This window comes from Apium graveolens, chromosome 3, assembly GCF_009905375.1.
Source record: "Apium graveolens cultivar Ventura chromosome 3, ASM990537v1, whole genome shotgun sequence".
In the NCBI taxonomy this organism is placed as follows: domain Eukaryota; kingdom Viridiplantae; phylum Streptophyta; class Magnoliopsida; order Apiales; family Apiaceae; genus Apium; species Apium graveolens.
Window position 1 is genome coordinate 6,479,390 of NC_133649.1, and position 19,698 is coordinate 6,499,087.

The window sequence follows — 19,698 nt, forward strand, 5'->3', positions numbered from 1 at the left end:
AGAATATGTAATGAACATATTAATGGATTCAGACATAATTAATGTTCAAAGCTACTCACACACGGAAGACATTAAAGGCTCCACCGGCAAGACTTTATTGAGTTTAATTCCATTCTCGGAGTCATCAGCAAAGTTCAGCAACTCCACGAACATTAAATACCTTCATGTCAGGAAACTGTATAAGTAGAAGATAATTAAAACAATTGTGTAGAAATACCTTCTCATTCATCAAAAGTGTAATGAAAATCTGGGATAAGTAAAACCTAAGATTATAAAATTGAAGAAATTGCAAAAGAGATAAGAAAGATTGAGGCAGATTTGGAGATATTGAAACTCTACTATGAAAGCTGAAAAATCAAAAATCAGAGCCAAAATAAAAAGGGGGAGCAGATCTGAAAATTTGAAATTTGGTACAGTACACATGAAAGCACAAAATACATATGAAAATACTTAGGTTATGTATATTATGTGTAGATCATGTGTAGAAGTCAATGAGTCAAATGGCATAATACAGTATAATACAGTAAAAGTGGAAAAAGTAGGAGGAGAAAATGGTAAAAACGCCTTGAAAAGGACAACAGCTTTTATAATACAGATAGATATAAACAAACTCTTGAGATGATGTTTTAAAATAAATAAACTCACATAAGAGCCTCTATAAGTAATCATAAAAATGTATTTTAGTTAAAAAGACTAAATTATGATTTCAAAATACATTTGTATACAAAAAATATATATATTTTGAGATACGGAAAATGGATATCTGGTTAATAAAAATGATCAAAATATTAAAAATAAGTATTCTTGTCACTTAGTATAAAGAAAATATTTTTTTGTCATTTTTCCCATGTGTAAAAATCCCCTGAAATATTTTTTTAATTTCAAGAATCTTCCATCATTACAATCTTGAACTGTGTAAAAAAAAGAATGGAGCACAATCACTAAAGACCTTAATCCCATCATTACAATCTTGAGTCTTGACCTCTGTTTTTTTACTAAAAAAACTAAATTACCGGCCTTATGTTCGGTCTAAACGCTAACTCACTTCCGTAAACGTACTTTTTGTTTTCTGTGGACACAAAGAATCTCTGTTTTTTTTAGAAAAATTAAAATCTCTTTTTCAAAATCTTCCACCATAATTTTAATCTTCATTAAATGTACTCTCTCCCTCTCCTGTGATATATACACACACAATCGTATATATACATAAGAGGGGACATTCCATTTGATTTGTTTATGTAATAGGGTTAGTGTTTTTGGTATATTTTTGTATTATTTTTTTGTGTTTTTGCATGATTCTATATGTTTTTTAATGTTTTGTGTGTATAAAGTTGTATGTTTTGTTCTTGATTATCTTTTGTCTTGTCAATTTTCAGGTTGCAGAGAAGAAGATAATTATATAATCAGCTTAACAATCTGGCTCAGAAGAGGTTCGATATATGTAATACTATGGTCTTGTGGATTTTACTGCATGCTTTAATTAATCTTTTTTGTTGAATTTATTATTTGATGTGTTATTGTTGGTTTTACATTCAGCCATTGATGATTTTGTTGATGCTTTAGCTTGTTTAATATGCTTAGCTGCATTAACCGATACGATTCCTTAATCCATATGTATAGAAAAGCTCGTGTAAATCCATGCTCGTTCTGAATATATTGAGAATTGTTGTATATAAAAAAAGTTGATTGTGTTAATTAATCCGGATTTATGTCCCAATTTTATTCCTTAAAGGAAACAGACAGTAAGCTTCATTCTAATTCTTGTTATATTTAATAATTTTGCACTTAAAGATTTGCTATATGAATTTGTGAGTGTTAGATGGATTAATGTGCTACATGGATTAGTCTCATCTTAACAGAGGAACCAGAAAACCAAAGAAGGGATACTTTCTTTTCAACCGTCTTTAAATTGAGGATAATAAATTAATATGTTATATAGCAAGATAAGCGAAATGTCTGTCTTCCGGGATTCAAACCCACCCACAACATTGTTCAGAAAGAAATTTCATGCAAACCATCTTCACTACTCAATTATCTATTAAAATATGTCATTTACCAATAAAAATGGTAAGGGGTTAACTTTAACTTGTGTCAAATATCACAAAATCAAAGGGTGGATGCCCCTTGCACCCCCTGCATCCTCCACTGACTATCTGTTGCATTTGATGATCAAAATTTAGTCTAGAATCTTAAAATGGAATACTAACATAATTTGTATACTACAAGAGAGTTCTGGATAACTCACCCACGTAATTATGTGGAGTGTATTGTGTTGTGCAACTTTTATCCCTCCGGCATTATATCGGAGGTGGATGGTTCACTTCAAACTATTTTAGGAACTAGCTTAAAGGTTATATATATATTATTTTCTGAGACTATTCGCTGCCATCTTGTCTATGCCTACAGCCTACCTAGCCAAAGCTCTTCCTCTTAATTATAACAAAAAAAAGTTTGAAAAACATGGGATATCATGTAAGGTCATTTTTCTGTTTTCATCTTCGTAGTTTCATTCTCGAAAGAGTCAAAGGAACCAAATGTGATAAATTTCGGCAATATCTGAAATTTTACGCCCTACCATGTGACATATTTGGGCATATGCACAATTTTAACCAATTGAAATCTTTGACATTGTTATTTAACTGATTTGACAAATGCATATATGTAAATATTTCGTCTATATTCACTCCCTCTTCTACCAACAAACTAAAATAATATTGCCAACATTCTTCCTAAATTTGCTTTTGTAAGGAATATAACTATAGCCTTGCGTTAAAAGTTAAAACACTGCTTGGGAGTAATCAATTGGAAGAAGTTAAGAACCAGTTTTGCTTGCACTTGCAGCAGCTTAGCTGTTAAGGGACAATTTTGTGAACATCTCTTATATTGCCAAATGTCAATATTGAAGTTACTTTTGTAATAAGATGCTATCTTTATTCTGGTTATGGTAATATGTTCAATGTACATGTCTTGCTTTTGCTAATCTGGCATGCTTGTGTTGCTTCAGGCCATACATCAGGTGTTCATCAATTAATCATGTTAAGGATTGAGAGTATATAGCTTCCAAGAGCAATCTTTCAGTCTGGCCAGTTCAACCAAGATATATTGTTCTCGCTCCTCTAAGTGGTTGTGGGGGATAACAAAAGTGTGTTTTTTCTTCGTGTTTTAAGTAGATCTGGATCATCACAACATTTGGAGACTACATCGTGTATTAATGGGTTTATCCCTGGATTACGGCTAATGTCAGCATTAGATGAATCTATGGTAGCTTGCAGAAGAATACAATATAATTTTGGAGATAAAAGATATCCGTTTCAGGCTTCTGGGAGCAGCATTGCATTTGGTAAGCAGATAATATCTGGTGCAGTTCTGACAAGATGATTAGGTTTTCATTCTTTAATGGCCACATTCATCCCTCAAAACCAAAGGTGAGACTTAGTTTTCTTTTATTTTGACAATCAGACATGAACCCGACTGTTTTCAACAATTCATGAAACAGTTAAACTTGGAGTGTGCAGTAAATGATTCATTACTCTGTCTCTCTCTCTCTCTCTCTCTCTCTCAATTCAGATGATAGATGACTTACCTGAAGAAGCAATGCATAAGTCACTGGAAGATGGTGTTAACAATTTTGAGTTGAAGAATAACAATTGTTCTGGCGGAAAGCCTTTGGATATGAAGGCAAAGGAAGATGGAATATGCATTACTGCTGATCAGGTTACAACTTCATCTTCCATTGACCGTGACTTTAAATTTGATGAGAGTAATATCAAGCATATGGCTGAAGCAAAAGATATGGCTCGTAAAACTTATATAAAGAGAAGCCAGTCTTTAGGAAATGAGCTGTATCGCAGGGTAATATTGATCGGTGTTGCTGACTCAGGAGAGGACACAGATCAAGGGTTTTCTGATGGATCCCATGATCAAAGTGGATCACTTGTTTCATTTGATGAGAAGGAGCATGAGGTTAATACATCTGTTAAATTGCCAGAAGCTCTGCGTTCTGATTCTGTGCAAGTGAGTTCAGATCTGGTACGTGATGGATCGAGTTTTATGACCGGAGATCCCCAACAAAAAGTTGAATGGTCTGATAACTCTGATACACAGTTTCCTGGTGACTGTAGCAACCACACCCCATGCAAACCTCAGACTGCAAGAGTTCTTTTAAGATCATTTTCTTTGTCTGACGCAGTGGCGTACGGTGGACATATAACAACCAGATATTATGTTCCTCGTGCAACATCTTGTTGTGAACTAATTGCTTTGGATTTAAAGCAGGAAGACACAATAGCACACAAAATTGGTACTTATCTAAGTCAAGATGGTGAAGGAGATGATAGCGTAGAACATAATGACAGAACTATCATGCAGGACCCCATTAATGATGGTTATGATGGTTATAACTGTGTTGGTACAGCTAAACATTGGATACTTCCGGATGAGGCAAACACGTCAAAGAATCAGTTTGAATCTATGGTTGATCATCGGGAGGAATACCCTGCCAAGGATTTTAAGATAAAACGTATTGAGGAGTGGGTATCCAATCTACAGCATTGCAGCCCTTCAGAAGAAATACATGATCTGTCCATGACCTGTAACTATCCAGCAGACACCGAGGGCAAAGTGTCAAATGGTTTGTCAACTTCAAAACAGGATAGCAAGATTACGCCTGGAATGGAAAGTGTCAAGAGATATATCTCTTCACTGAGTGCTACATCCACTAGTGCACAGCTTGCTAACCATGGATTGGTTGTGATACCTTTTCTCAGTGCTTTTGTAGGCCTGAAAGCACTTAATTTGTCCGGAAATGCTATAGGTTTGCATCTACAATATCTGCTACCTTCCTGTGTTTGCCTTTTCTTATATTGTTGTTATTGGAGCAGAATAGTTACTAGTTTACTAACCGTGGTATTGAATAATCTCTCTTAGTGAGGATAACAGCTGGTGCTCTTCCTCGAGGACTCCATATTTTAAATCTGTCAAAGAATAACATTTCGACAATTGAAGGATTACGAGAACTCACACGACTTCGTGTACTTGACCTGAGCTACAATCGGATACTGAGGATTGGACATGGTAAGACCTTCAACATGAAGCTTGTAAAAGATAATTGAATGAATTTGGTCACTTTTAGGAACTTGAACTTTTCCTTATATGTAATGGTGCTTCACTAAGCTGATGGACTTATTAAATACCAGTTGACCGATGTGGACTTGCAATGGTTCTTCAGATAATTCTTTATTATAAGCTTGGGTTATTTCCACCTTGAATAATTCTTTAGAGGATAAGCGTGAATTTAACTACCGTATTTAGTTCTATTTTCTGGTTCAATTTTGAGCAGTCGTAATCTTTTTTTCTTCTTGTATCTCTGCTAAATGTGTCTTGTACGTGTATTAGTTATATATGTGTATACCATATAGTTACATAGATATAAATTGGTAAATTCTGCTTTAGTTGCAAGGCATTTATCCTAGATACAATCTTTTTTGTCGAGCATTGGAGCTAGTCCTGATGTTTGTACAATGTTGTATTTTACCTAGTGCTTATTGTGTTGGAATACATGTCCATAATTGAATTTTATATAGTAGATTCTACACTAATGATTTTAAAGCTGTATCTCTTGTTTAAAATCCTGAACGAACTTGTCCTCTAATCCATTAGGCCTAGCATCCTGCTCTTCCTTGAAAGAGTTGTACCTAGCTGGAAACAAAATCAGTGAGGTTGAGGGTCTTCACCGCCTTCTGAAGCTGAATGTCCTCGATTTCAGATTCAATAAAATATCAACTACCAAAGGTCTTGGCCAGCTTGCCGCTAACTACAATTCCCTGCAAGCAATTAGTGTAGAAGGGAACCCAGCTCAGAAGAATGTTGGGGATGAGCAACTAAAAAAACATCTACTAGCTCTTCTTCCCCAGTTAGTTTACTACAACAGACGTTCTATCAAAGCGGGTAGTACAAAGGATTTAGCCTCTGCTAGATTAAACATTTCTGGACATCAGTTCGACCGTGGTCTTAGGTCATCAGAACTTAAGACTGCGAGAAAGGGAAGCCATTTAGTTGCAGCTCCCAAGAAACCACCTTCTGTGATTCATGGTCGAAGAAATCATCAAGGGGCAGCCCCATTAAAACAAACCAGGGACAAACACGGACGCTTGCCTCCAAGTGGAATGAGAACAGTTTCTAGAGCTAGCTTTTATGATTTCGGCAACAGGGGAATCAGTTTCAAGCCAGATCTTGCAATGCATAGGAGTCGCAGCGCAGGAAACCTTGGAGGTATGAGCTAAAGCCTAGAGTTCATGGTTTATTTCTGGTCATGACTGTAAGGAAAGTCAGCTAGGACCTGGATTGTTAATTTTTCCTTTTCCTGTAGATAGGATGCTTTACATACTAACAATTGTATGGTTTTACTGTAATGATGATTAAGAAATTTTTACAGATTAAAAATTATTATTATTAAACTGTATTAAGTTATTTTAATACATGGTCTGTATTATTATCTGATCTCTGTTTGTTCAATTGTTTGGCACACCTTGTTTTTCAACTACAATCATATATCATGTTCATATGCCGTGTGTCTTGGGTCTTCAATTGTGTGACCTATAGTTTAGTTGTCTATAACTAATGACATTGCAAAATTATTACTAGCTATGGTTATAACTCGTACTCCTTTCATCTCAGAATATTAATCCTATTTTGAAATGTATTCTTCCATCGTGAAATATTAGTGTCATTTTGAAATGGTGGAAGTGTACTCCTTCCATTACACATACTAGCTTACGGCCGGGTTTTGATTAATATTTATATATATTTTTTTTATTTTATATAATTTATTAAAATTTTATATAAATAATTATATACTAAATAATAATTATATAATTATAATTTCATTGTTTATAATTTCAAGTTAAGTTCAAATAGTATAAATAATATATGATTGATGGGATCTTATTCATAAATAATAATGTAAATATCTGTAGTTGGTAAGATTCAAATCTGAAAACTTATATGTATCTTTATACATAATAATATAAATGTTTGTGGTTAACAGGATTCAAACTTGTGAACTTATATGTATCTTATAAATAATAATATAAATGTTTGTTGTTGACGGGATTCGAACATGAGACCTTGTGTAGTGTATTTTTGAGTATTTGGATCTAGCGGCTCTGATTATTTGATGAAAAAAATCTGACGGTCGTGATGGAAAGGGATAACCAAAATGAGGTTTAACCAAATTACAAATTATACCTCATTCCGGTTATTATAGTATAGTATAGATTAGTCTCGTTGTAATATTAATCCCGTTTTGAAATGATTTTTTTTCATCATAAGATATTAGTCTTGTTTTGAAATAGTGAGAGTATTATATATACTCTAAATTGCATATCACTTTAAATTGCATATCACTTTATAGTTTTGTACTTCATTTTATACTTATAATTAAACTTCGATAAATGAATATGTTTAAAAAAATGTATTCATTATTCACGTATTAAAGTTAAAAATATATTACTTTTATTATATTAGAACTAAAAAAGAGTTATTAATTTAACAAAATTATTCATTTATCGGATATTAATTTATCAAGATTCTATTGTAATTGTAGTTATAATGTTGCCAACATGTTTTTCATTCTTCTTGTTTCTTTGCTTAATAATCTACGTTCCCTTGAATCGAGGGAGTTTAATTTTAGTTCTTTGCCAACATCGACGTAAGAATCGCGTCAATTCTATGTCTGCTCATCATAGTGAAAATGATGCATTACCAGAACTGCAATTAATAAAATTAAATTTTGGACCTACAGCTTAATGATCAGATTATTAACCGCCTTCTTTAGCTTAGATAATTACAATGTCCGTTTCGTTCGACTTTTACGCACATTATAATATGTATTGAAATTAAAGTTTAAGTTATATATAGAAAAAGAAAATTTTAAATATTATTATTTTAATATGCGATCAAATCACTTAGAAATATGTGTAGAAAATTACAGTTAAAATGACACTACTGGATCAGCTAAAACGATATGGAAATCACTTATAAATATGTGCAGAAAATTACAGTTAAAATTACAGTCACTACTGGATCCGTTAATTTTGTACACGACGCGAAAACGATACGGAAATTAGGGGTTTAGGTTGACATTTTTGGTACACGAACACGAAAGTACATGGATAAATTTAGTGTTGATTTTGGGTTTAACCTTGGCTATACGACAGGAAACGAAAGTACACAAAATAAATAAATATTTAAATAAATTTATCAAAATTATATGAATATATATATATATATCTTAAAATAATAATTTACAAAAAATAGATACAAAATAAATTCATATTTAAATTCACAAGACTTGACTACACTTCAGCTTTTCTGACTTATTGACTTAAGTCTAGTAATAAAATTAATATATTTAATTATATATAATATTTTTCTTTATTTTTATTAGTAATATTAAATTACACGAAATACGACACGAAATAAAGATACACGAACACGAAACGTAACAAATCTTTAGTATATGAATTTGGGTTAGATATTTATGACACAAAACAAGAAATACACGATATGAAATTACATAAAATAAATAAATTGCTCACTCAAGTATTTACGAAGGCCCCGTTTGTTGACAAGAGAACCATTCTAATTGAACTGAATGGGTGATTATTTCTTTGTTCCGGCTGTTTGGTTCAACTATTTAAGTACTGGACGACTCAAATTTGTTCTGAATCACTCCTGGTAAATATTTAGGACCAACCATCCAGAAGCCCCTCTCCTCCCTCATGTGTCATCTTTACTCCTCCTTTATATTGTATTAAGTATTAACAATATAAATATAATTTTGTTAATGTAATATTTTTAAAGCTTTTTTTGTTTTTTGAAAGAAAAACCTTTTTTCGTTTTAAAAATTTAACTGATTAAATTATTTTATTATCACCATATAGTGCGTATATACTTTAAATTATTAAAAATAAAATGTTTGTTTTATTATAAATTGTAATAATAATTTATATTCGTGAAATAATTAAATTAAATTTGGTAAAACACTACATAAACAAATGATAAAGTTTAATGTAAAAAATGGATTTTTTTTCATTCAGAAAATTTAATACAGTACATCAAACAGATATTCAGTTCAGATTAGCTATTCATTCAAAAATTGTAATCGTTGAGAATATATTGTTCAGATTTAATAAATGAGCCCTAACTGTGCATAAATTTAAAGATCAAACTAGCATTGAATTTTTTTTTTTGCCAACAACTAGCCTTGACTTTAATCCTCTTATTAACAGCTAAATCAACCATTAACAATTCACCTTTTACCATTGTCATTGTTTTCTTCATGAATAAATAACAAAGGTGAAAGGTGGAAAAGTGGCACTTACGCTGGACTTTTCTTCCAAAATGCAAACAAATACAACTCGTGGTCGTGGTCTCGTGGACCATTTCTCCCAGCTGCAAATTAGCCACACCTGATTTTTGCACAGAGTTCAATGACTTTACTACCCCCCTCCATAACTAATTTTGCAGGTACTCAGTTTAATCGAACGAGAATATTTTCTTTTCTTTTTTACCGTAATATAAGATCCAGTTATATATTTCTCAAATATATCAAGATTTCAGGAGAAACCCATAATTTAATATATTTTTTTATATTAATTGTCCGAATTCCGAAGTAATCGAATTTATAGAGCGAAATGAGGCTATTCCAACATATTTTTTGTATTCGGTTAAATTGTTTAGTTGCATGAAATCAGATAAATTTATTATGATAAGAATTGGGAACTAAAGAATTTAGTTACAAAAGGTTTATGTGAAGGATATAACTGTAAGTTCATTTGTCTATGTTGACTGTAATGAAGACAAAGTCTTGTATCAGCATTCAGCAGTGGTACTTAATTATGTCATGGAGATAGCTTCTATTTCAGATCCATGACTTGTCTTCTGTTGTTCTTGTTCACATATATTGTCATCAATCTTAAACATTTCCAACATATATTTATCTCTTTCTTGAAAAAGCTATGCATTTCCAAGAAAAGCTATGTTTTTCAATCTTGTATCTTTTCATAATCTGCTTTTTCAGCAGCATCTGCACAACTTTTGGAGCTGACACAATCTCTGCAAACCAATCAATCTCAGGGGACCAAACCATTGTGTCATCAGGTGAAAACTTCAAACTTGGTTTCTTTAAACCAGGTAAATCTTCTAAGTACTATGTTGGTATTTGGTACAATAAAGTTTCTACTCAAACTGTAGCTTGGATAGCAAATAGAGAAAAGCATGTTTCTGATAAGTATTCTTCACAATTCAAGATTGAAAATGGTAATTTAGTACTTGTTGATGAGTTTAAGAATGTTGTTTGGTCCACAAATGTGAATTCTAGTGGTTCTGATTTAGAAGCTGTGCTTCTTGATGATGGAAATTTAGTTTTAAGAGATGGGAGAAAATCAGTGCTTTGGGGAAGTATAAATGATCCATCTCATACTTGGTTACCAGGTGGTAAAATTGCGTACGATAAACGGACTAAGAAGAAGCAACTTTTAACTTCTTGGAAAAATCAGGATGATCCTTCACCAGGGTTGTTTTCATTAGAGCTTGATCCTGATGAAAATCAGTATATTATTAGGTGGAATAGGTCAATACAGTATTGGACTAGTGGACCTTGGAATGGGCAGATTTTTAGTTTGGTACCTGAAATGAGAGCAAATTATATTTATAATTTTAGCTATGTTAATAATGAGAGTGAGAGTTACTTTACTTATAATCTTTATGATAATACGATTATATCGAGGTTTATTATGGATTATTCTGGTCAAGTTAAGCAACTCACTTGGTTGGAGAATACTAAACAGTGGAACTTGTTTTGGTCTCAACCAAGACAACAATGTGAAGTATATGCATATTGTGGGGCTTATGGTTCTTGTCAGAATTCTTTGCCCTTTTGTACTTGTTTGCCTGGTTTTGAAAAAAGGTCTGTAGATGATTGGAATTTGAATGATTACTCGGGTGGATGTAAGAGGAAAATAACATTAAATTGTGGAAATACAAGTAGAAGTGATGGGAAAAAGGATAAGTTTCTAATGCAAGCTAGTATGGGGTGGACGAGTACTACTCCTAATTCGGAGTTGCCTGCTAATGCAAAACCAAAGACTGCGGCTGCTGGAAGTGTTGAGGAATGTGAATCCACCTGTTTGAGTAATTGTTCTTGCGCTGCTTATACGTTTGATAGTGTTAAGTGTTTAATTTGGACTGGGGACCTCTTAAATTTGCAACAGCTTTCTGCAGATGATAGTAATGGGAAAGTCGTTTATATTAGACTCTCTTCCCTGGCGCCAGAGGTCTCTAATGGTAAAGATAATAAGGGGGTTGTCATTGGTGCTGTTGTTGGAGCAGTGATAGTAATTATCCTTGTAGGTATTATTTTGTTTGTGATTATCAGACGGAGAAGAATGTCTGGAACTAGTAAGGCTGAGGGCGCTCTGATGGCATATGTTTACAGAGATTTGCAGACTGCAACAAAGAATTTCTCGGAGAAGTTGGGGGGAGGAGGGTTTGGTTCGGTATTCAAGGGAACATTGCCTGATTCATCTGTGATAGCTGTGAAAAAACTGGAAGGCATCAGCCAAGGAGAAAAGCAATTTCGGACAGAAGTCAGCACAATTGGGACAATTCAGCATGTGAATCTTGTTCGTCTTCGTGGGTTTTGTTCTGAAGGGAATAAGAAGCTGTTAGTGTATGATTACATGCCAAATGGCTCCTTGGACTCCCATATCTTCTCTGACAAGAGAGATAAAGTAATGGACTGGAAAACGAGATACCAAATTGCACTGGGAACAGCCAGAGGGTTGGTTTATCTACATGAGAAATGCAGGGAGTGCATCATACATTGTGATATAAAGCCAGAGAACATCCTTCTAGATGCGGAGCTCTGTCCAAAAGTGGCAGATTTTGGTCTAGCAAAGCTTGTTGGGCACGATTTTAGTAGGGTGTTGACGACCATGAGAGGGACAAGAGGATACCTTGCACCAGAATGGCTATCAGGAGTAGCTGTGACAGCAAAGGCTGATGTCTACAGCTATGGAATGATGGTATTTGAATTTGTATCAGGAAGGCGAAACACAGAACAGTGTGCAGATGGGAAAGTGACATTCTTTCCTTCCTGGGCTGCAAGTGTTACAATCGATGGAGGTGACATTCTTTGTCTATTGGACCCAAAGTTGGACAGGAATGCTGATGTAGAAGAAGTAACAAGATTATGTAGAGTTGCCTGTTGGTGTATTCAGGATGATGAAAGTATAAGGCCGTCTATGAGTCAGATAGTTCAAATTCTTGAAGGCATTTCAGACGTGAACTTGCCCCCAAACCCGAGAAGTCTCCAAGTATTTGTTGATAATCAGGAGGAGGTAGTTTTCTTCACCGAGTCATCCTCAAACCAGTCCTCCCAAACAAAGAGCATGAACTCAAATACATCATCTCAGACGAAGAGCATAGCAGCAGAAAGTTCAAATGTTTGAAGAAATACTTAGCTAATATCTGGTGTAGCTGTATCTTGTAAATTTACCACAGCCTTTAGTTCAGTTCCAGTTCGTGTAATAGCCTGATATTTGATGCGGTCTAGGATGTGGGGAATAACTTATTAAGATGTTAAATCGCGATAAATAATTGTAAATCAGTGATCTCAGATAATCTACAACATGCCCAATGCCACTAGATCGCCAACTGTTAAGTGTTAATACACGGTTCATGTGTGTTAAGCTGTTAATACTAGCATGAGCTGTTTATTTCTTAATCAGAATTCATAAGTACAGAAGTTAGGAGTACATTGAAGAATTAGGAAGTGGACTATATATCACATACTGGTGAGGATGAAATACATAACAAATAAATTCATTTATAAGCAGCCCATGACAGAGAACAAGGCCTTAACTCATCCTTGCACACACTTTTGAGGAAACTCGGCCTTTTTCTTTTGGGCTCTGAACATGCCAAAACAGATTGTAAAAAACCTCACTGAAACTCTTACCTACAATATTGATGTTATAATCAGATACAGGATTTTTTTTTCCATTTACACACTCTCGCAGGCACGTCTTGTTCTTGACAAGTTTCGAACTCCAGAAATGCTAAGTTCACAGAAAAGGATTAAGAATCTATGTAATCATATTGTCAACTCATTCTGTATCCCTCTCCGTGAACGTAATATTTCTCTTCGAACTCTCGACATACCGTAAAGAAAGTGAGGGAGATACCGCGACTCTACACCAAAATATTTTGGGTAGATATAAGAATCGAACTTATCATTCCTGATACAGTAACAGAAATAAAATATATTATGTGTCCTAGTCATTTAATCGCTATAACGTGAACGAGATAAATAATCTCACAAGATTAGCTAAACGAGACAAATTCGAACTTTAATATTGCAAGCGGTAGTTTCTGAGGTACACGAAGTAACAAGGTTGTTATCATGGTCTATATGGATAATGGTACAAGACTAGGAGAGACATGCACCAAAATAATTAGGAGAGAACAAGAAACACAGAGGATGTAAAAGCTAGAGAGACAGCCAAAACGCATTGATGAGACTTTGTAAATTCATGTGACCCTTTGGCAGTGAATGGTAAAAGCTAGTGTGATCCCACTCCCTCTACCCCCTCCCTACTAAATTCCTTCTGCAAATTTCTGCGCTAATTTCTGCGCTATGTTCTAAAAATCACCGATTTTACCGATTAATCACCTGATAAATTATTTTAATATATTCTACCTATTCAATTTTATAATCCGATCAATTACTGCACTATTTTCTTAAATTAATATATTTAATGTAATAAATTAATTATTTTTATATTTTATTAAACATATCCAATTAATGCTCCGATTAATCACCGGAAGGTTGCTCTACCGAAAAATGCCGATTTCCGCTTTTTAGAACCATGTTTCTGCATAATTTCATATATGTTTTTCCCAATTTCAGTGCTTTGTATTAATGCCTTTGTTCGTACGTTCTGGTTTGCTTAGCCCCTGCTGCATGTGATCCAGAGTTACATCCAGAGCCACAGATTTGTACTATCAATGCATGTTTTGGTCTCCCAACGTCACTAGAAACAGCTTCTTTTAATGCAACTGTCTCTTTTTTTCACTCCTCACTGTAATTCTCTTCAAAACTACCAAGTGTTCCGTTAGTTTGATGAGTGCTATAATTTTACAGATTTTACTGTTATAGATTGTGATACTTCTTGAACAATTGGAGGATGTGTAGTAAACTAGTAATACAGTCACATCTAGGCCGCTCTACTACATTCTATTAAGAATTGGGATTAGACTCGATTTCAATTAAGGTTCGGAATTTGACTCGGATTGTCACATATATCTTCTTGTAGTTATGACGTTAGAACGTGTCTCATACCACTAGTTGATCATGCAAAATAATGTACCTTGTATATCTTTTCTTTTCCCTAGCAACAATTATTAAAAATTGATATCCTATTTTGTTGATTCCATCTGTGTTACTCGGATTCAGTTATAAGTGTCCAATATGAACACGTGTCCAAGTATGAGACTCGAAATTTTTTAAAAAAATATATCTAGTTTTGACTTAATATAAGTTTCCAAGTCAGAGTGTGCAAGTCCGAGAATCGAGTATCCGATACGGGTACTCGAAGATAAAATGAAGACGTATCGGATACTCGAAGGTAAAATGAAGACTGCGAGTAACATAATCCCCGACAATCATAGAGACGTTTTTTGTAACTTATGGTTTCTAAGTCGTTGGACGGTTGATCCAATGGTTTTGATTCGATATGTTACAAGAAACCGGGCTCCTTTGTTAAATGAATAAACTATATGTAATTTTTTTTAAAATTGATAGGTAGATGTCAAATTGGCAGTAAATAATGCTAAGGAAAAGGGCGCCAAAGTACTTAACCATCTGAGGAGCATATAGCTGCAGGCCTGCAGAAGTAGAAACTACTACTAGCAACTCGATCAAAACAATTATACACAAATTACAATCTCTCTCTCACACACACACAGACTCTATGTCTGTGCTTGTTGCAGTGTCCTTGAAAGCAAAAGTCCAAAAATGACAGACTATACAGTAATCAAAAAACAAACATTTATTGAAAATTGGCCCTCTCTTTATCTACACTCTTTCCATATGGAGAAGAAAATGAATTGCACCATGTTATCAGGGCCAACGTTTTGCATGTAAAATTAATAATTGTGGGTAATGTACTTCTTGCATACATCCTTGGTGTACAATCCTACCATTATTTGGAAAGGACCTTCCGGAAAATGTTTGTTTTCTTGTCAACTCATCACTTTAATTCTTTACTTACCCATCTTGACCACCATCAATTAGACCAACACACTAATAACTCTTCCAAAACCAAAAGATTTTAAAAGCCAGTCTTGATTACATTATGAATTATGTTATAGTTATTTGGTTTAGTGGTGGATGGACGATGGGAATCAAGTGCACTTGGTACTCCAATTTTGATGAACGGTCACGAAACGAAACTATTTATAGTTTTACACCCATTTTGTCGATGATTTCTGCTCGGTATTGAACCGAGCAAACGGGAATCAAGTGCACTTGGCACTCCAGTTGAACGTTCACAAAACTAATTACAGTTTTACACACATTTTGTCGATGACTATGCTCGTTAACAAACCGAGCAAATCTAAGCATATTAAGCTTGGCTACGAAGGCCTGCGAACGGACTAACTCCGATTTCGGGCTCGTTAGGGTGCGACTACTTTCGGACTAGTAAAATATTGAAATCTTTTGACTACTGAAAAAATCTTGGTCTCCCTGAAAAAAGCAAGAACTGGAATATATTCATCAATGACCAAGGCAACAACAATGTAAAGAGTGAGTATCCTCATCTGCTGCTATTAGTGGGAGTGACAAAAGTTACTTTTGCAGATGCACAGTAATTATGCATCTATCTTAGATTTAAGAGGGGTAATTCAACCTCTAAATTCTAATACAGTGGTCCAGTTCTGTATTAATACAGAGATCTCATTGGCGTGGCAAGATTTGTTGGATTGAGACATGTCTTCAGCAGATATAGGGACCATCTGATGCTTCTCCTTGATATCATGTATCAACTGCACCACTCTAAACTCTGTCTGATTTAATCAAACCAGTTACACAAATCTAGAATTTGAACCAATATAAACTAGTAATATGATTTTCATCAACTTAAAAAACATTTCTCGGGAACAAGGACACATTCCGTTTAGTAGCCAGTCCTTCTAAAACCCTTAGGTGTTAGAGTAGGGTACAACGTGATCTTATGCTATTCAACGTATAGGCCATTATGTTATAGTTAAAGATTAACGCATCCTTGTGATTCTTTACCGTTGTCTTTGGATTCGATTCTTCAGTAAATTATTGAGCATTCTTGTACAAATTGCAGGGAGCAGAACAGTAAACATTCTTGCTGGTGCCTATATATATGAACCTGTAAATATTTATGAGGATGACTTTAAACATTGAGCTGGTACACAACTACTGAACTACACAAGTGAGGCTGTGAAGGAGACACTTTACTTATTTTTACTCCATAAGACAAAAATACAAATAAGATACTACATGAATTCAATTAATGTGCTGCATTTTTTCAGGCCAAGGACTATGAACATCAATTCTCTTTGACAAAGATCCTACAACAGCTCTCAATCATTTCCATGTTCTTTTCTTTATTTTTAACCGTAAAACTACATTGATTAAATTACTCGAAATCAAATCATTCGAAGAATTAGGCTAGAATTCGGTTTCAAAACATCAGATTCTGCTTTTAACGATACCTACAATGCTTTCCCAAGTTGTTAACTTCTCGAAAATCATATTAGATTGCAGTACAGGCTTAATAATGTCAATGTGTATCATGTGTTAATGCAGATCATCTCTTAAACTGATACTTACCAGATACACTGTGTGATCCGTTCTCTTAACGTGGTTCGCGTAATATTTTACACATTTCTCTTCTAAAATACGTGCAAGAAACCAAAGTGACTATTAATCATGAACCGAGCCAGTACATTTAAGCATCCTGCTACATTATCATTAGTCTTGATTTAAATTAAACTCTTCTTTTTACAAAATTTCCTTAGTTAACAGCTCCATCCGTAGCTGTGGCTTTCGATAGGATCTCCATGTGATTGTTATTTAGCTCGATAAACATTTGGTTGTTCATAAGTAGTGCTGAATGTGAGAAAGCTGAAACGTTTCATCGCTTCTAAAACTAATCTTTTGTCGCTTAAAGTCACCCCGGGCTTCTGTGTCAATCGTTGTGTCGCTAACAAGAGCAATGCTGCAGTCGGAGCTAGAGCTAGACCAGTCCCGGTCTAGCACATTGACAGCAGCATTCGTGTTTGAACTCGAGACCATGTCCAACATTGATTCATAGCTTTGCGTCGCCATTTCTTCCATTAAGTCGTTGCATTCTGATAATTTTGCCTGAATCATAATATAAAGTAATTATTTAAAATGTCGTAAATTTGATTGCTGTCAAGTGTCATCACATAAAAGATCAAATAGTCACACCTTATTTACATAAGAACAAGTTGATATAGAGTCTTTAAAGGATGAAAATTGTAAGGGAAATAGCTCATGGCAAGCAGAGAGTAGAGCTGATGCTGCAACTATCGATGGCCTGAATTCAAGAATCTTCGTTTCTGTTACATTGACACAACAAAACAGAGCTATTGTAAGTTTTCACATGACCCATTAACTTACTCCAAGTAAGTCATATATCATTCATCTCGCGGTTTTAAGAATTTAAGTTGTGTACCAACATTTAGTACTGTCATAACGATCAAATATCGTAGTGAACCAGTCCAAGTACATCATATATCATTCATCTCGCGGTTTTAAGAATTTAAGTTGTATACGAACATTTAGTACTGTTATAACGATCAAAATCGTATTGAACCACTTTTCGATCCAAAAATATGGTTCTCCCAAAAGTGTCATGGCACAAACATGTAAAATTAAATATTTCACTAAATGTCGAAAAAAGTAAAAGTATACCATGTTGAGAGTCGAAGATGATCTGTGTGGCACGAGCTTGAAGAGCTTCAGTCAATGGCGGGTCTTTAAGTTGAAAAAACGAAAGAAAAAAAGAGAGAAAAGAGAAAGGAGTTAAAGTACGCATTCGCCAATTAAGACCTCCCAATATCAACAACTCCATACGCCGGACGCTTTGTTTGTCAAACATTAAACCACCCTCATGCTACACATCAAACAAACAGAATTTAAGATCAATATATTGCGTAGTTCCGCGCACACGCGTACACGGGATATACCGGATATGTTTGGTTTAATTCCATATTTCTCACCTGTATACAATCGAGGTTGAATTCTGTTTTCCTCATCTTTAGAGCTAAGGAAACACAAGAAACTGCAAGTAGCCTCAACATCCATGGTTTCCCATCCTACATAAACAATATACATGCACACACATATTTAGTCGCGGAACCAGGATTTCAAAACAGTCAAACTATAACGTAGTCCATCAAATGTACTACATACATTATTACTGTAGACAAGTTACCTGAGCAAGAATGGGTTGTGTAGAAATGAAGCGGTGGAGATAATCAATGGCAAGATAAGATAACATAGGATCGAACTTGTGACATAACTGCAAGATTAAAGAGATAGTTTCACGGTGATTACTGTTATTACATACAGAAATGCAGGTGTTGTTTGGTTCCGTGATTTGCATCTGAGACTCCATCTCAAAAAGAGAAGTGTCAAATCTGATAAACTGAGAATTAGCACTAGGCAGTTGTACTGAAAAATCCATTGTTTGAGAGGGTTTGTTGAGAAGAGAAGAAATGGTTTTGACTTTGGCTTGGACAGGGGGACTAGTAGAAGTACTTATCCATGACAAGTGAGAAGATCAAAAGGTAGGGTGCATTACACATAATGTATACAGCTGAGAGCCTGAGACATGTATATTTGCCCCCATTTTTAATTTATTGCAGTTTGCATGAAAATATGAAATACTATTAACTTACAAGAATCAACTGAATATGGAATACAGTTAAACCTCGATAAAGTAATAATTTCATTGAAATAATTTTTTTCTCCGGTTCCAACATAATGGACACAGTGTATTTTTACTCCCGGTAAATTAATAAACTCACTAAACTAATATTTTTTCTTGGTTCTGACCCTATTACTTTAAAGAGTTTTAACTATATGTAGTAATAATTTTACTGTGCAGTGGTGTCGTTTGAATCATGAGACTTAAATCCGATTCATAAGAATAAGAATGAGTTTCGGTAGAAACGGAATTATGATTTTGTTTTCGTTAACCGAGTTAAAATTTCATGGGGACTGGAGTGTAATATAGTAGTTGTACAATATTCTTCATAACAAAAGAGAAAAGGTGCAAAATTCTTTAGAGCATCAAAGTACTTTTAACTGCACAAAGTTACTGTCAGTGAGATAAAGATAAATGAGTCCTGACTCATGACTTCAACTTCACTCCTTATCAGGGCTCAGTCTTCTCTCTATTCATATCTTTTTTTGGGAAGCCAAATTGACAAGTTAATTAAGCACAGAGATTGCTGTAAAAATGAGTATTATAATATTACAATTGTTCTTACAAAGAGAGCCTCCAAAACTTTACAAAAATCTGCATCTTGAAGTGATGCCCAAAGGAGTAGTATATGTATGGCAGGAGG

The 19,698-nt window shown here is 34.4% G+C and overlaps 3 protein-coding genes across 3 annotated transcripts; 2 read left to right on the forward strand and 1 right to left on the reverse strand.

Moving 5' to 3' along the window:
* Positions 1-1,031: 1,031 nt before the first annotated feature.
* LOC141711518 (uncharacterized) lies at positions 1,032-6,498 on the forward strand. The gene is made up of 6 exons (XM_074513992.1): positions 1,032-1,246; positions 1,377-1,430; positions 3,005-3,425; positions 3,568-4,813; positions 4,927-5,073; positions 5,659-6,498. The coding sequence occupies exons 3-6, from the start codon at positions 3,375-3,377 to the stop codon at positions 6,279-6,281; spliced, it is 2,067 nt and encodes a 688-aa protein (XP_074370093.1). The 5' UTR covers positions 1,032-1,246; positions 1,377-1,430; positions 3,005-3,374; the 3' UTR covers positions 6,282-6,498.
* Positions 6,499-9,827: 3,329 nt separating this feature from the next.
* Positions 9,828-12,708, forward strand: LOC141711519 (G-type lectin S-receptor-like serine/threonine-protein kinase At2g19130). The gene has a single exon (XM_074513993.1). The coding sequence runs from the start codon at positions 10,020-10,022 to the stop codon at positions 12,510-12,512; it is 2,493 nt and encodes an 830-aa protein (XP_074370094.1). The 5' UTR covers positions 9,828-10,019; the 3' UTR covers positions 12,513-12,708.
* Positions 12,709-16,998: 4,290 nt separating this feature from the next.
* LOC141711520 (putative cyclin-D6-1) lies at positions 16,999-18,932 on the reverse strand. The gene is made up of 5 exons (XM_074513994.1): positions 18,561-18,932; positions 18,346-18,441; positions 18,038-18,239; positions 17,552-17,682; positions 16,999-17,464 (listed from the first exon to the last, which is right to left on the reverse strand). Exons 1-5 carry the CDS (start codon positions 18,810-18,812, stop codon positions 17,198-17,200), a joined length of 948 nt encoding a protein of 315 aa, XP_074370095.1. The 5' UTR covers positions 18,813-18,932; the 3' UTR covers positions 16,999-17,197.
* Between the last annotated feature and the right edge of the window lie 766 nt (positions 18,933-19,698).

What these genes read in the sequence shown, in the direction of transcription:
- LOC141711520 (XM_074513994.1), bottom strand. Translation starts at nt 18,812, where the DNA reads ATGGATTTTTCAGTACAACTGCCTAGTGCTAATTCTCAGTTTATCAGA. An exon ending in CATCTTCGACTCTCAACATG is followed by an intron (nt 17,683 to 18,037) that starts GTATACTTTTAC and finishes TCAATGTAACAG; the next exon opens with AAACGAAGATTCTTGAATTC. An exon ending in CTTGTTCTTATGTAAATAAG is followed by an intron (nt 17,465 to 17,551) that starts GTGTGACTATTT and finishes ATTATGATTCAG; the next exon opens with GCAAAATTATCAGAATGCAA.
- LOC141711519 (XM_074513993.1), top strand. Translation starts at nt 10,020, where the DNA reads ATGCATTTCCAAGAAAAGCTATGTTTTTCAATCTTGTATCTTTTCATA.
- LOC141711518 (XM_074513992.1), top strand. Translation starts at nt 3,375, where the DNA reads ATGATTAGGTTTTCATTCTTTAATGGCCACATTCATCCCTCAAAACCA. An exon ending in TTTGTCCGGAAATGCTATAG is followed by an intron (nt 4,814 to 4,926) that starts GTTTGCATCTAC and finishes AATCTCTCTTAG; the next exon opens with TGAGGATAACAGCTGGTGCT. An exon ending in GATACTGAGGATTGGACATG is followed by an intron (nt 5,074 to 5,658) that starts GTAAGACCTTCA and finishes CTAATCCATTAG; the next exon opens with GCCTAGCATCCTGCTCTTCC.